This window comes from Acyrthosiphon pisum, chromosome A3 (genome assembly GCF_005508785.2).
Source record: "Acyrthosiphon pisum isolate AL4f chromosome A3, pea_aphid_22Mar2018_4r6ur, whole genome shotgun sequence".
NCBI classification, from domain to species: Eukaryota; Metazoa; Arthropoda; class Insecta; order Hemiptera; family Aphididae; genus Acyrthosiphon; species Acyrthosiphon pisum.
Genome location: NC_042496.1, coordinates 4,298,391 through 4,316,217, shown reverse-complemented (window position 1 = coordinate 4,316,217; position 17,827 = coordinate 4,298,391). Strand labels below are relative to the sequence as shown.

Here is a 17,827-nt window from a genome sequence, read left to right as displayed (position 1 = left end):
ACAATTTACAAATTATAACACATCAATAATTTTAAAAAAATGTATTTGCTTTAAAATATTACAATTATAAATAAGTTACAAAACAAAAGTAGCATTTACAAATGTATTGATATAAATATCTATAAATATACGAGTATATATCGTATAATATGTTTTGAGTGATTTTTTTTTATCAATTAACGCTCATTATTTTAAAAGCCATTTTAACTTTTATTATATTTTTGAATTGGAAATAATAAGTGTTCATGAACGCTACTTATTAGTTTAGTGTACCAATAAAAATAAATCGCCCTTTATACATCAAATAATATAATATGTGTATAGATATTCATTAGATATATTATGTAGTGAAAGAAACTTAAGCGTTCCCAGGTCGATTCAAATCTAATAACCAATGAGAACGATCCTTTGATTCGAAAAATTTAAGATGCTTTTTGAAAACGGCAAACCAAACAAATCCAACAACCAGACAAATTATTACCTCAACATAATAACCATCCACAACCGCTTCACAATGGCCATCGTTTAAATTGCATATCTACACAAATTAAAAACAATAGTTTGCTGTAATTAAATATGTACAATATTTGTAAACACTATATTACAACTTATTAAATTGAATTGAAGTCAGTAAATAACTTAATAATAATTAAGCCTTACATTTTCTAAATATGGCGTAGAACAACTATTTTGGACGCCATTCGAACACGAACTAAACGTTAACATGTCGACCATTTTAAGAAACGACGTATTTGGTATTACCCATCCAATGCTGCGAACGGTGTTCAGCAATGTCATGTACATGCCTCCGAATCGAATGTCACTAATCCGTGAGAAAAATGCTACCATGCAAGTTACCATGATTTGGGCCATTATCTAAAACAAAATAAATTCAATGACTAAAGGTACTTCTCCCTACAGCTCCTATAACGACACTTCCGGTCAGGACATAATTCGGCGTCTGATGCGGCCGTGCTTTTAACCATGTACATTACATAATATTTTTTTAGATAAATTAATACAAGGATGAAAGGTTTTTAATTTTTATCAACATTTTCAATTCTTTATAAATATTAATATATAGGTATCAATTAATAATTATTTAGATCGTTTCATTGCCTAACTTATTGGAATTGATTAAATAAAAATTCGTTGAATAGGCAGTGAAACAAACATTTTAATAGGTACCTGTCTAGAATTTGGTAATTTAAATTGTTCATATTAAAATATATGCTGAAGTTTTTCCTGTTTACCTATTCCAATGTTTGTGTGAGAAACGAACATGCATAGAAGTATGATTTGCATAGAAGTGAAACGACAAGCGCGACAGCAAACCACTTCGAGACCACATCGATGAAATTATATCAAATTTTTTTTTTTTTTTTTCATTTATTTATCTATAGATACAGTTGTTGTATAATAAGTGTAAGTGATAAAATAACCATTTTTGGCTTAGCACCCAAAATGTTGGTGCTCATAAGACCATAATTTAGTTTGCTAGACAACCATACAATGTTTATTGTATCTTGTACAAGCCTCTATTCTTGATAAATTATAAATATAAAATAATAAACTTTTTGATTAAATAAATAATAATATTTCAAAACCCAACAACCGGGACACATTTTGTCCACACGATAACGTATGGTCGTATGGGTTGCCTACCTTCAAACATATCACAGGTTCGACAACGCCCAAGTATTTCTCGTATAGGCAACCACTACGATTTTGGGGGGATCCTATGTCGCAAGCCTTTCACATTGACTGTCCCGTATTGATATCTATAGTATTTGCCCAGAGTGTATCAGTTTAAAAGAAAGTTGTCAACGTACTCTGTTTACTGCGAATACAAATCCAATAAGTAAATAATGAAACGTAGGCACAACTCCATCATCTTGAATTATACGCGGAGTGTAATAAATTAGGAGAGCAAAAATAATACTCCAAAGCAATCTGAAACATATAAATTCCTCATGAAAATCGTATACTGTATTTCTATAGGTTACTTTAAAATTGTTAATAATGTACATAATATAAATGACATCGAAATGTGTGACTAGAAAAAATTAATTTAATGAGTATACAAATACAAAGTAATATAATAATAACGAATAACGAGCCAAAAATGTATCATAAGTAAAAATTAAAAACTATGTTATTTTAGTAGAGCTTTTACAATTTAAACACGTGCGTTTTCCATACCTGGCTGGCATCAGTTGTAGATATAAACTTATCGGTTTTGGGCCCGTAGTGTATTTGGTTACGAAAATTGGTAGACACATTTTTAGAATGAACATAGCTGTAGTTATTATCATAATATCATCTTTTGATACACCAGCGTCGATAAGCTTCAAATTTGTAACGGATTCTGATGTAGACAATCCAATCTAAAACATTTTATAGAACAACGATGTGAAGTTATAAAGTGGTTAAAATAATTAGTTAGACTAGTTATAAAATGTATAGTAATGAAATTAATATCGTTCATAATTTATTATTATCGAATTAAAATGACTTTATAGAATAGATAATAAAATGGATACCTATATCCATCTATTGTTGTATAATTCTTCTGTTATTTTTAACATTGAAAAACAATACAAAATAAAATATTTAAATATCTATGTAAATAAATTAATTAAAAAATAACTAATAAATATTAATAAACGTCAATTGTAATAATATATGTGTAGTATGTTAAATATGATTTGAGTTTGCAAGTATCGTACGATTTCCAGTATTCCATTAGGAAATTGTATGAACATATCAATTACCATAGACGTCAGAATAGCCATTAACAATAATTTCATATGTTTGATTTTAAAAATATCCCATAACAGCTTATAACTCTGAATAATATTGATCTTAAGAGGGTCGGCGTCTTCTTCTTCTAATTCTTTGTTTCTTTCTTTTTTAAATATGACTAAAAATGTGACAAACAAAAACACAATGCCCCAAAATAATAAAAAACCTGTAAAACAAAAATATAATTAAACTAAAAAGAATATTTTAACTTAGAATGTCCTTAGATTAATGTTATTTTAGTATTTAAGATTGATGAATGAATGCACTGAAAAACTAATTGAATCGAACTATTTACAGATATTGGATTGGTTTAACAATGATGTATGATTTTAAGTTTTTTTTTGCGTGTCATCGTTTGGAGCTGTAAAAAGCAACCTTAAACTTTGTGGGTAATTTCTGGTAGCAAAGTAGGTCTTGTTTTATTTTGGATGGTCAAAAGTAAAAATTCAGATACACCCAAAACTTAAAATAAGTCCCTGGTTATTTTTAATAGGTACTACTTTTTCAATAATTTAATGATACAGTCCTGTTTCAGTAAATAACTATACTTTATATGTATAATTTAAAAGTTGAATTATTTTCCCTATTGTAGTAATATAATTGCAAGAATATACCTACCAAAAATAATTAATCTATTGTGAAATATGTCTTATGATTGAAATAATTTAATAAAGTTAGGTACATTATTTTCAACATAATTATAAAATAGTATACACACATGTTATGTACCAACAAAGTCTATTTAATTATATCGATGAACAAGTTTCACTAAGACCATTAAAATCTTAAACAATATTTTTTACCCACTTTTGATGCTTAGTATTCCTCCTTCGTGTGGGGTTAATCGTAAGTATTTGTTACAGAAGTACTCAGAAGAAAGAAGAATTGGACACACGGAACCAATATACAATCCGAATGCTATACCTGTGCTATTACACGTGGATGAATAACTCACATTATTTCTGTAAAACATTTTAAAGACATGATATTATGGTATAATATACTATTATATAGTATTGTGTAAAATAGTAATATTAAAACTACTTATCCTTACTCACTTTTTCAACAAACTCAATGCCCAACTGTCAACTACTATGTCCTGAGTAGCAGCCAAAAAATTAATGATGAACAATACGCATACGATCATGCTGAGATTTGGTTTTCCTGACTCAGGTAACCAGTCATCGATGTTATTGCCGAAAAAGAGAAAGAGTATTCCTGCTCAGCATTTATAATATATATATATATATATAATATGTTGTTTTAACAATTAATGGCAGTGTTTGAGTGTAGTAAAATAATACTTAGTAATAATAAATATACGAAAAATATTACTCAATATATAACTATATATACGTTTATACCTATAGCATTAGGTACTTCAAATAGTTATACTATTCCAAATTTGTCCGATTGACAGTTACCGATTTCATTAATATAAATTTTGACAGGCCTTAAACCAATGCCATAGCGAGGGCCCCATTAAAAAAAAATTGCGATACGTGCATTACCTACTTATCAGTTATCATACGTTGTTACGTTATTGATTTAAATACAGTTAAACACACGTGCATCATAGGATTATAAACGTGTTCTATTTCCAACGTACCGATTAATCTAGTGAAGTGATAAAAATTCTGAAAACAGATTTGAATTTGTCGTCAAGTCTACTTGAGATCGACTTTCCCACATTTTTTTTCCCCAAAACAAAAAAAATCATAAAAACGATAGATTAAAAAGAGTAATAATTACTTTGATTAAAAAATTGACAAATTTCAATTTTTGGAGAAGTTTAAATCAAAAAATCGAAAATGTGGGAGAGTAAGTTGGAAATAGAACACGTCTATGATCCTGCCTGTTTATTATCGCTGCACGTGTGTTAGACGAAGACAGAAAATCGCCGCTTTCAATCCCCTTGAGAGAAAATATGCTCTTTTATTAACAGCTGGTATATTTTGTATTTTTAAATAAAACTCATTGCAATTAATACTAACAATTTATAAAACCTTTAAGATATATCAATTACATACCGATTAAAAATTGAATAGGAATGTACCATGATTTTCGTCGTCCTATCCACTGAAAATGTAATGCGTCTACGACTGGTGCCCATAAAAGCTTAAAGCTAAAAGGCCATAGTACAAAACTTAATATAGCCTAGAACATAAAATAATAAACATGCATGTCAATTAACTACTTATTTATTATGAAAGTTATCAAAATCTTACCACCAAAGCTAAATTATGCAATTGTCATTGTATATTTATATAATAAAATATTAATATTTGTTTATTACAACATGATTTTTATAAGATAATGGAAGTAATTTCAACTAATTATAATCGTCATAATTACATTTTAGTTACCCAATCATCATTTTAATCTAACAAATATTTAGAAAATATTTAATAGTATTTAGAAAATTATAAATTTAATAGCTTACCTATTCGTTTGAATTTCATACCAACATTGGTTTTTAAAAACAAAATTTAACATGTAATAATATTATAATATTTGATGTTTATTTTTAAAAAAAAATGTCCTGTTTTTCTAGACTAAAAATGGACAAGGGCGCCCACAGGGGGGGGCCAGGAGGGGTCATGCCCCCCCCCCCGATTTTTTTGCCAATATTTATATATTACAGTATATTTTTATAGATATTTTTATATGTTTTGTAGCATTTTCATAAGATTGATCGATAATTGATTAATCATTAAGATATTAGTGATACAATTGTTCTGTGTTATCGTGACCATGGTAAAGCATTATAGTCATAAGCATCTAACATTCCAAAGTCTGATTGACAGTTATCAATTAAATTTATATCTTATTTTTGTTTGTGAAATGTGAATTATAATTTCAAATTTGTATAATCCATAGCCGTATTGATAACTATGTACCTACTAGTCAAAACAAGTTTGTTACTCTATAACCTTAACGTATTTAAATTAAGATAAATCCACCAAAAAGACATACATTTATGGATAAGTTTGTTTGTTAAATATCAAAAAATTATGATGACGACAGAAGTAATGATGATCAATGATAATAAAAATATTTGCTACGGAGCCTAGGCGCAAGCAATTTTTATTTAATGACCAATAATCTTAATATTTTTTTTTTAATTAGATAGTTAATATTATAATATTATGAATAATGATTTACAAGATTTTTTTCAGTGCTCTTGATGTCTCATAATATTTTGATGAAAATATACAGTTAATCATATTATTGTGTCATCAGTTTATTTACTAAGTTTGTAATGAAACTATAAAATACTACGCCTAATATGTTATGAATATATGTATAAAATACGCCTTGCCCCCCCCCCTGGTGAAAATTTCTGCGGGCGCCCTTGAAAATGGATTAAGTACAGACCTGCTATATTATGCTAAAAATATTTACGAAATACGTAAAACCAATTAGGATATAGAAGGTACTCGTGAAATCTTAGAAAATACTTAAAAAACTATTTTGCGCAAACAAGAACTTTATTTTTTTTTTAGCACGATGCCTATATAGTTTAAGGTTTAGACTTCATCTACATTTTTTATAAATTTTTATTTTAACCATAATATATACATATGATTTTAAAAAAATCGATAAACATATGAATTGAAACATGTACTTACTTGATCGTTATATGTTACAAATTTCGTATTTTGAAGTATAATGGGAAAAGCGTAGGACAAACCTGTAGTAGTACCTTGGAAAGTGTAAAGTAATATCAAAAAATAGAAGTTTAACCAATCTCCCTTCAGATTTGGTCGATCTGAAGAAGAATCCTTTGGTATTTCTGATTTTTCTTCATTCATTTTTGTATTTTTCAACATAATATTTAGTTACGGTGTGTCGGTGTCAGATAGATTGATTCCGCAGCAGAATATAGTTATTAAAAAATGATGTTAGTGTACGCACTTTGATTAAATACTAAATATACCAACGCATGCTCTTGGCCACACGGAATTAATTTTATCATGGTTTTCTGACCTATTACATTCTTAATTTGTCCAACACAAAACGATTTTTTTGAAATTAATTTGTTTGGTATAATGATTACTTTTAAACCACTTATTTGCTAATTAAACATATTTTAATGACAGAACCAATTACAGCTACACTTAATACAATTAATTTAATTTATTATAATTTTACTTTACTTTTGCAGGACTTTGCAGGTTTTAAAGTGAGGTATTTAATAATTTGCCCAACTACCTATTATCCAGGGACATGTATTTGATTTTCACAAAATATTTCATCATGGTTAATATCACAATAATACATTGAAAAAATCAAAAATGAATCAACTAATATCATAAGTGATTTATACTATTACTAGCTGTTCCACCTGTAGTAACCCGTGCTATAGATTTGTATTTTGGACAAATATATTTGTAAATAAATATAAATGCATATTTTAATCGTGATTTAAAAAAAAAATTCCATCAGAAAGCTACACATCAAATGATCTATAGGCTATATTTTATCTCGATAAGTGGCCCTTCATTTTTTTATTGCATATTTGTGAATATTTTTATTACAATAATAGAAATAATAATAATGATAAATTTTTGTTTAATATTGGGTTGCTATTGGCTACAAAAAATAAAATAGTTATTATGATTGAAGATAATTTTAGACCTGTATTTTATACTTGGTAAAAACCTAAAAAACCTCAAAATGAGTGTAACTACTAACCACTAATAACACTGTTATAACTGTGTTTTTAACCTTGAATGGAGATTAAGACGGAATTGTCACGGGAAGTTATGAACATCACCACGCCGGGTATTAAATGATAACAAATTCAACACAAATTTTTAATCATATAGAGTAGGTATTTTGAACGGGCAAAGATGTGCACAGAATCAACTAATTACGAGAACATTTTGCAGGTCGGATCAAAGCTTGATTTTAAAAATTATAATTATAGAATTTAAAAAAAAGTGGGTAAGTGGATTAAGTAAGAATCTACTTTATTGATGATTTCAGATGTGTCAAAATTGAAAAGCTGATGTTTTTCGATGGTCATCATTACATTAACATAAACGATTCAAGTTACGAGGCTATTGTTAACTTATAGAAATGTATATAAATAACTGACTAAGTGTCTTCACTGGAAGGCTTCTTAAATCTGTCCTTACTTCAAGCCTCTTCCTATTTCCTATTCACTTATCTATTTTACTTATTGTTCAATTTTATGTAACAGATTGTAAATAAAAAAAAATAATAAAAAAAAAAAAAAAAAAGTTACGAGGCAATTGCGAAAGCTCGGAAGATTCATGTTATCACTTAGGCATCACTAACCACATTTTGTTGTTATAACTACTGCAGCTAACTACTTTACTGAAAGACCTTTTTTTGAATCTTTCGAATTTTAACGATTCAAGAACGATTGTACAGTCAGAAATCAGAATTAGCCGCTTAGACTGATTTAAGCTTATCAAACTACTGGTTACTTCACCATGTAGCAAGTACATGTTATGTTAGCATAGGTCTACTACACTCATCCAACTCACCACCCCAGAAGGTCTGCCCTCCACAAGGTTGACTATTTCTACATTCGGAGGGAAAACCTATAACATTATTAATTTCCCAATATTTGTAGTCTTTCAACATCCATCCAATGCCCGCTGTTTCAGTCAAATGTATTATTTATGAGTTACCATCAATAACCTTTGCTATTGAGGTAATGTCAGATTAAGCGAATTAACCCCACTCCATGTTCAAGTAAAAAATTGTACATATTTTAATTGTTCACTGAAAAAAGTGCACCGCCCACTACCACACGCAAAATAAATAACGCTACTAGTTATCGATAAAATTTTAGTAATATGCACCTTCTCGATTTATGTTTCCATGGTTTTTCTGTATTTATTTTTATTTATTTCTGTACTTGTAGTTAATACGGTTTAGATCGATCCCTACTTCCCATAAATCTACGTACCATCTGACGCTATATAACAATAGGTACATTAAAGAACCTTATGTCTCAACCTACAAAGCTTTACGCAAAATGCAGTCCGTCGCAAAAAAACGGAGAAACGTACAAAATAAAGTACGTTAAAAATAATTAAGAACATTTAATTTTTTTATTATTTGTATCCAAGAAATACACAATTACAATTCAAACATTTTTACATTGTAGATCATGAAAAAACATATTACCAAAAAATAAATAATATTTACTATTTTAAAATGTTATAACTTTAATAATATTATTATTTATTATAATTGAAAAGACGTAGAAATACAAAATCAGTTGTCTCGCACACATAATATACAAATCTTGCTCAATAAGTAACCGAAATCAATGATTTTGCATTCATAATTTGCTATCGTCTGGCCCACAGTTGCATTATTTCAGTTGACCGGTGTTGTTGGTGTCAAAATGTTTGCAGGCAATTTCTAAATCATTACCAGGCCTATAGTTGGCAATTTGTAAACCATTACTAGACCTATTATTAAAGGTTATATGGTTATAGCAGATAGCACTAAATCCGTAGATATATTTAGTTTATCATACAAATACTATACAACAAGCAGGCAATGAGATTTAAAATATAAACAAATTGGAATATACAACTTTTTGACATTTTGACGAGAAGTTATAAAATTTTGTGATATCTTATCACTGGTTAATAATATACATAATCTCGTTCATCGAAAATGATATAGTAAATGATGATTCAGCATTCAAGTATATTCCCCAGTGACAAAAATTACATACACTACCAACAATATAGTTTCCAATCATTGCTGTTATGAATGCGTAAATGTGATAACCATGTACCGACGTTTTGCATAAATATAACGTATAAAAAGACATCGTTACATTTTTTACTCAAGTATATAAATACGATACTAGGGTTACATGCACAGCCAGGGCTGTCATTTGATGGGGAGGGGGTGCAGGGTGTACATTTGCACCAACTTTTTCCTAAAACGCTTTCTTTGGCGTCCAATCAATAAATATAAGCGCCGATATACCTATAAGTGTTTTATATTATATAGTTTATATCTTTTCAGTATTAAAAAAAAATGTGTAAAAATATTCTTAAGTTCTTATCCCACTTGACCCCCCCCCTCAAAAAAAAAAAAAATGTTTTGACCTGGTAATAATTTGAATGGCCTGCAAACATTTTGGCACCAACAAAAAAAAAGTTGAAATGACGGCCCTGTGTACAGCTAAAACCGATTTCACTCAATTCGGATAAGTTAACTCCCGCGTAGTTAAATACATGTAAACTGCTATTAATTCGGGATATCAATGAGGTTTACCTCAAACGTTTAGTTAATTCACATTTGAAATGCACATTGAAATAACTATGGGAGTACAAAATGATGTAACGGAACACACCACAACAACCGAATCAGGATTGCGATAGATAGGAACTGTGCATGTAAATTTTACGAACTTGTGATGTAAACTGGTTTGTGGACAACATTTGTGGAAGTGTATTAAACTAATACGGTTTTAGACGTGTATGTATGCTTGTGCCCTAATTCGAATTGAAAAAGTTAATTCGAGTTAATGAATGCATATAAACAAGGTAAAATGAAAGGTGCAAAAGATTGCTTTAGGCTTTTTATTGGAACCTGAAAAGTGTCCACACTTTAATAAAATAAAGATAGGATAATATGAGTGTATTCACACAAAATTCATTAAAAATGATAAATACGTATTTTTTCACAATAGGCATCCCTCAATAGTAGACATTATTTCTCAAGACTCGACCGGAGATCACGGTTCCATGGATCAAGGCATGGTCGAGGGCAGCGACCAAAGTTTCACGACTACAGCTTGCCTCGAAGGACTGGTCCGGACGGACGGTCATGGTCGACAGCTGGTCTTGTTGGACGGAAACACGGTTTACTGGCGTGGACATCAGTCTTTGTCTTCCGGAAAAGGCCGCGTGAAAGTGATGGCTGGTCACCGTGGTGGCCATTACCCCACGTTTGCACGTTACGTGGGTGCTGGAATGTTGGACGCCGCCGTTGCCGGCCCGGACCCTGGTCGACATCCGAACGCCGGTCACGTGCTGACGGCCATCCGGGAGCTGGACGATCACTATGGGGTACTGGTGCTGGTGGCCAGCGAGACGGCGGCCATCCTCAACTATGGCATCGCAGCCCAAAAGGCCCGTACTCAGGGCATTATTGTCAAAGTAAACGATATTACGACTCAAATCCGGATTAAGGGGGACACGTCTTAGGGGCACACCTTGTGCCAGATTATAGTTATATCAAATAGCATTTTTAATACAATGTTAATGATTTTATTAGAATCATATAAATTATATTAAATATATGACTTCTAAAATCTACCTAAATATAATTGAGTATTTTAAAAATTATTATTTAAGGGGCCCGGTGTCAGTTTTTCAAATTGTCCGCAATTCTATAAAATTTGAAAACTAAATTTTATATTTTAGTTGTCATCTTAATTTATGATAATACTTTTCCACTAATCTACTGCCCGATATCTATTTAGGGGGGGGGGGGGGTGATAGTGTGTATTATATTGAAAAACATATTCACGGGAATAATTCTCTTGTAGAATTATTGTCGGATTTTGATAAGTGATAACTATATTTTTATCTGAAAGAAAAGACTTCCTCCAGGCTAATTTGTAAAAACGCATTTTCTGAAGACATTATATAAAGTTTGAGATTAAAATATTGAAAAACTGAGTTCGATGTGGCCCGTAGAATATTACCATCTATTAGTTTAAAAAAAATTATTAAATTTGGTTGATTCTACAGAGTAGGATCATTATTCCGTAGAGTGTATTGTTGTGTGCAAAATTACACCGGGCACCGGACGCCTTAGCTGCGTTTATTTCAGTATATTTGAATTATATTTTATTTCTTATATATAGGTTAGCACTATACACTGCTATATAATTTATTTTACTGTAAATTCGTAGTAATATTGCTTATTATTAAATATCAATAATAATATTTTAAAGTTATGAGTACCGGACACTAACTACTTGTTACGATGTTCAAACCTTTAATAAAAACAATATTATTTGTTCTTTTAGAAATGTACTGTATATGGACTTAATTCGGCCTTCAACTATGTACCTATTATATAAACGTACCCTCTTAATACCTATTTTTCACAATATATAAAACTGAAAATTTTTTTGTAAAAGGTATATACACACACATTTCTTTAATATAACCCCATCGGCAATCACCCATAAAAAATATATATTTATATGTCTATACGCCACTGTAAGAGTTACATCTAGATTCTAAGCAATACACGTAGATTTTTCAAAAACACATCGATATTTTTGAAATGATTTTGATTATTTTTTTCTACATTTAGTTATCACATAACAAAAACATGTTCAGTGGGGCTCATTAACTTCTTGAAAAATAAATAAAAATAAAAATTATGAAATAGTAAAATCCTTATGTTAAACATTTTTTTACGAAAAATAAATTATTATTTTGAAAAACGAATGAAATCAATCCTTTTTTAGCTATTGGCGGTCGGTGATGACGTTATCCGAAGTCGGTCGACGACTGGTGGCCGAAGACGTGGTTCTGCGGGCATAGTGTTGATATGCAAAATAGCTGGAGCCCTGGCGGCCGGCGGCCACAGCCTGGCCAAGATTTTTGCCGTATGTCAGCGCCTGTCTATGGACCGCGTAGCCACGGTAAACGCTGTGATAAGTTTAAAAAAACGGACGTACGACGAAGACACTAGCACCAAGTATGTATATGATAATATTATGTATTTGCATACAATTATATCACAACTACGGTGATAACTTAAGTCCACTGTCTCGACTCACGAATCATAAAGCTGAGTGCTCACTTCATCGTGTCATGTAGAGTTGTGTAAAATATAGAGTTACTACAATTTTGTCGCCTACATAATTATTATATGGAACATGACACGACACGCGATGTTATGTAAGCCCCTCGGCTTTATACTGCATTACTGCCCAATGCCTATATAGGTACCTAGTAAGTGTGTAATCTACAGGATTAATTTTTTCATACGTCTAGACTCCTGGCCTAAATATTGGTATATTCTCCATATAGTATACCTACTGAAAATCTTAGATAATAATATTGTTATATTTTAATTTAAAATAATTTACTTAATGTAAATACGTTTCAAAAACAATTTTCCATCAATTAGTTCATTATAAATCAAAAATTACATAAATACAACAGTAATACACACAAAAATGATCAGTAATCGCAGGAACGAAATAATTGCCTAAACACAACTCCTTAAAAATGACATATTTGCAGGAGCCTTAAATAGTTTTGAGTATTTATAAATTATATATATTATAAGCTACATATAAACATTCAAGTATTCAACTCAAATATTTGTTTTAAGATATAATTACTTTATTCCATAAACCATAAACGTGACGATTTTTAATGCATGCTTTTACCTCATCTGCCCTATTAACCAATGGTAAATATTTATAAACGACAAAAATACCAAATTCTACTAATTATTTTTCCTAATACTATTATAATCTGTAAGCTGTAAGCCTGTAACCAATAATAACCATTAATAAACAAAATAACAAATTTGATGGTCTCAACGACCTGTCTGTGCCAAACTGTGCGCCTGCTAAATTGGTAGGTAGGTGATTCAACTTACATGCCTGGATTCATGACGATAGACAATCTAATGCATGACAACTCTACTGAAAATAAGGAATCACGTCACACGGGATGGAAGAAAAATAAAGTTCAATCACAGGGACAAGGGGTTATGTGGTCGGTTTGATCTAGTGCAATTAATGGCCGCAGAGTACATTTTTAAACAAAGGGACGTACTTAAAATTAATACAATTTAAAGCAGGCAGATGACAGGTTATTTGTCTAGTAAGCAGTAATCAACGCAACTGGACGACCTGGGTGGTCACTCACACAACCCACTTTAATTGCTGATAAACACACTTAGTTCCTCTGGTACCAAACCCGATATCTGGCACGCTGGATTTACTTCCTAATGACAAATGCAGCAGTAACCCCAAAAATAAAATTAGGGGAACGCAGTAACAATGTAACATCAATGGCAAGTGACTCTTGGATCAATGAAGAACATGTTTTTATTATAATATATCAATAGTATATACCTTCAGATGTTGCAACACCAATGACACAAATTATACAATCATACTACACAAAAACAGACTGAAACAGACATAGATTTTAAATAATACACAATAACGCACTAGCAGGTCGATATAAGAACGACGAATAACAAACATAATGGCTTTACGCAAAAAATGCATGGATAATAATAATAACCATGAGTTGATTACAAGGTATCCAAAGACATCATGGATAATAATGATTAATAATATTAATAAAACAGATTATAATTCACGCACGTTTACTTGTGAGACTGAGGAAGAACGGATTAATAATATATCCGAATACGTAAGTCAAAGTCAACAAAATCAACTAATCAGCGCAAAAATCACCGCACATTTTGAAAAAAATCCCCTAAAGGCGTGGACAATGGATATAGTTTTACCACTGGACAAGTCAGACTATCAGAAATCATGCCACAGTATCGACGCGGGTGATTCCAATCATATCTGGGTGAAGAAGGTGAACCTGACCAAGTTTCCAATGAAATGGATTTGTGGCTTCGCTCATAAGAACAAAAGCACCAACATGCAAATGTTCCCCGTTGGTTTGCCATTTTGAGTGATACTAAATGTTAGATAAATATTCGTTCTTACAGTGTCAGAGTATAGAGTATAATAGAGTAGGGCTTAATTCTAAATGATAAGCCTTTTGGACAATACATAAACAAACATATTATGCATGCCAGTGTAGGTGCGCTTCGATGTCCTCTTGTTGATTTTAAAACATTTGGACCGGAATAATCAACACTAGTGCTGGTAAATAATTTTAATTAAAACAACTTATAATCCACACACATTTACTTATGAGAATAAGCAATTAAATAAGACTGCGTGCATCATCGTGCTCAACATGATAGTAACAATAAAAATAATAATATACAGAATGTAACAGATAGAACTGACTTTTGGAATAACTTTTGTTTTAAATTTTTTTTTTTATACATAATTTATAGCCACTTTCGCTACACGTGTAATAAAAAAAAATTATTTTTATTTTTTAATACCAAAAATGAAAAATTTTAAATTTGATTTAAATTTTTTTGAATAAATTCAAAATAGGCAATTTGCGAATCTGATTATAAGAACTATTTGGATGGTAAAAACATTTATCTAAATCAAGTAGTTGTTTTTTTAAAATTTTTTTAAATATCAGTATTTTTTTGATTAAATTAATTTGGAACGCTATAACTTTTTTAAAAATATTGTTTTTGGAAATTTGCTAACATGAGAATATTTCTAAAACTATTTACTAATCCTATAATTTTATTAATTTTTGTCATAAGTTCAAGTAGCATACATTTTTTTTTTTTTTTTTGGTCAGTTCTTTCTGTTACACACTGTATATATAGTTGAATTTTCAGCGTAAACATTACACATATTTTATTTCTCACAAAAATAATATTATAGTTAATCTGCTAATGTCCTAATCACATTTTTAAAACATACTATGAAATCAATTTTTCAGCTTACCACCATTATTAGTAGGTATTTACGTATAGGATAGCACACTTGCACACTTCATGTTTATTTCGCGCATACCAATATGGCCCTCAAATATGCCCACTACTACCACATACATAATATTACCTACACTGAGCTCATAAAAAAGTCAAGTCACAACCATCCTGAGAGAAAATAAAAATTAGAATTATGTTCAACTATAAAAGCTTATAATATAATTGCCCAAAGACCAGGCCATCCCGACTGTTTGCATGTACGCAAAAAACCGACAACAGCACACAAAAGTACAACGTGAATTGATTCACCAAATAACTTACAATAAAACACTTATATGTGCTTACTATTATTAATCTGCTCAAACATTATATTTTCGCTGACTTACCGTAGATAAATGACAAATTATCTGCTAAATATTTAAAAAAATTTGTTTAGAATAGTATAAGTGAGTATGACACAACTACGCTAATGTTTGGCGTTTGGCTATCTTGTCAGCAGAGATAAAATTTATAAAATGCAAGTGGATGTAAAATTAGTTTAGTTACACTAATACACTATATTATAATTAAGGTCATAAATATTAGGAAGTAGTAACAGTATTAATGCAATAATCAATGTAGTATCTATCTCTAATTTTAATTAATAATGTAGGTATAACCATAAAGACCATTATATTATTCTTTTATACCATAATAGTTGAAATAATAATTCAACAATTTATATAGGTAGTTCATTCTACATTATAATTATTATATCATGCGTTAATAATTTTCCATGTTATAATTTGTACTATCTACTGATTAATTAATGATTTTTTTTTTTGTTGTTGTTCATGTAACTAACCTACTGTAAAGCATATTATATTGTACTAAGCCAATTATCAATTCGTACAAGAGTTGGTATGGTAAAAAAAAAATTGTCCATAGACCACAGTATATCATTTTCACTGTTTATAAATTGTAAACGTACTATTTAAAATATCCTACCCACGTGACTACGCGAAGATATATTATAATCATAGATATATTTTGTATCAATGATGACTGAAAAATAACCTGTGCGGTTACAAATTTGTCTCCACATCGATCATATGCGCAAATAGGGGGAGGAGGTGCTTTAGGGGCTAAGCCCTCCTAAAAATGTCCATAGCCCTCCCAAACATTTCCTACATTTGTTTTAAGCTTATTCAATATCATCAAAGTAAGGCCATATTAGCCCTATTAGCCCCCTAAATCTCAAACGCTATTTCCGCCTATGACGTCGATATAATATTATAACCACCTACACACCACACAAACAAGTGTAAGTCAAAATTCATAAGTCTGACGATTTGGGCAGGAGTGAAGGAAATATGCTGTTTCTGGGCACAGACGCAAACGGCAGGAACGAGATCAGAACCGTGCGGACGATGGATCTCACGGCGATGGTGTCTGTCACGCTGAACCTACTGACAAACGATGACCAGCACATCATGCGACGTTGGCGGGATGCCGACATCGTGGTCATGGTCAACAACATGGGTGGCATGTCAGACGCGCGGTTCATGGCCATCGTGGCCGAGATTACCCGTCTTCTCGGCGCGGCCACTGGCGCCCGCGCGGTACACCGCTGGTACACCGGCCGGATGTTACCGTCGTCCAGCGACATAGACGACGGTTTCTCCGTGACCCTGATGGACATTGGCGCCGCGGCCCGAGGTTCGGCTGCCGCCGACGGCCGTGTGTACGATGGCCTTTGCTACTCACTGTTAGCTTGTCTAGACCATCCGGTATCCGCTTCCGGTTGGTCGTTTTCAGGCCTGGATGGATGTCTCGACCTGGCCCAGCATCCCAAACCCGAATATGTCCGGCGCCACCGCCACTGCCCCTGCGACCTCCTAACGGGTGGAAACGACCGCGACCGCGGCGGCAAGGACTACGACCATGACGAAGACGACGATGACGACGATGTTCCGCCGAGTACGACCGTGTCCGAAGACCAAGTGCCGTTCGTAACAGACGTTATAAGTATGCAATATCATACTATAATATTATGATATTATAATAATTTAGGCATGGGTCTCCGGACTCTATGATCTCTCGAACTTTTAAATCTCAAAGTTCAATCTGTTGATTTGGGGGAAATGAGTTTGAATTTGAACATCTCGATAGTTATCAATGAGTTAAAAGTAAATATTATTGTTCAATAGTTTTAAGAAGTTAGTATCACATTAATTTCAAAAAAATTAAGTTCGAGTTCATATAAATTAAAATTCAACTGATCACTTATAATAAAATACTATATTTCCATTCCACGCAGCATTTTCTGTTATATATAGGTCACGATCAAGTCTATTTTTGACATTTGATGATTATTATTATTCTGTGTATAGTTCACGTGTGCGATCGGATTATCCAGGCGGAGGGCCGGATGAACACA

At 31.4% G+C, this 17,827-nt stretch overlaps 2 protein-coding genes across 2 annotated transcripts; one reads left to right on the top strand and one right to left on the bottom strand.

Moving 5' to 3' along the window:
• Window positions 1-26: 26 nt before the first annotated feature.
• On the bottom strand, window positions 27-6,740 carry LOC100159262 (acetyl-coenzyme A transporter 1). Its single transcript, XM_001950868.4, has 9 exons — window positions 6,438-6,740; window positions 4,836-4,962; window positions 3,864-4,023; window positions 3,613-3,767; window positions 2,775-2,971; window positions 2,203-2,387; window positions 1,833-1,953; window positions 661-876; window positions 27-538 (listed from the first exon to the last, which is right to left on the bottom strand). The coding sequence occupies exons 1-9, from the start codon at window positions 6,636-6,638 to the stop codon at window positions 359-361; spliced, it is 1,542 nt and encodes a 513-aa protein (XP_001950903.2). The 5' UTR covers window positions 6,639-6,740; the 3' UTR covers window positions 27-358.
• Window positions 6,741-8,108: 1,368 nt separating this feature from the next.
• On the top strand, window positions 8,109-13,198 carry LOC100570666 (putative 3,4-dihydroxy-2-butanone kinase). The gene is made up of 4 exons (XM_029491178.1): window positions 8,109-8,863; window positions 10,505-10,973; window positions 12,302-12,534; window positions 13,177-13,198. Exons 1-4 carry the CDS (start codon window positions 8,793-8,795, stop codon window positions 13,196-13,198), a joined length of 795 nt encoding a protein of 264 aa, XP_029347038.1. The 5' UTR covers window positions 8,109-8,792.
• The last annotated feature ends 4,629 nt before the right edge of the window (window positions 13,199-17,827 follow it).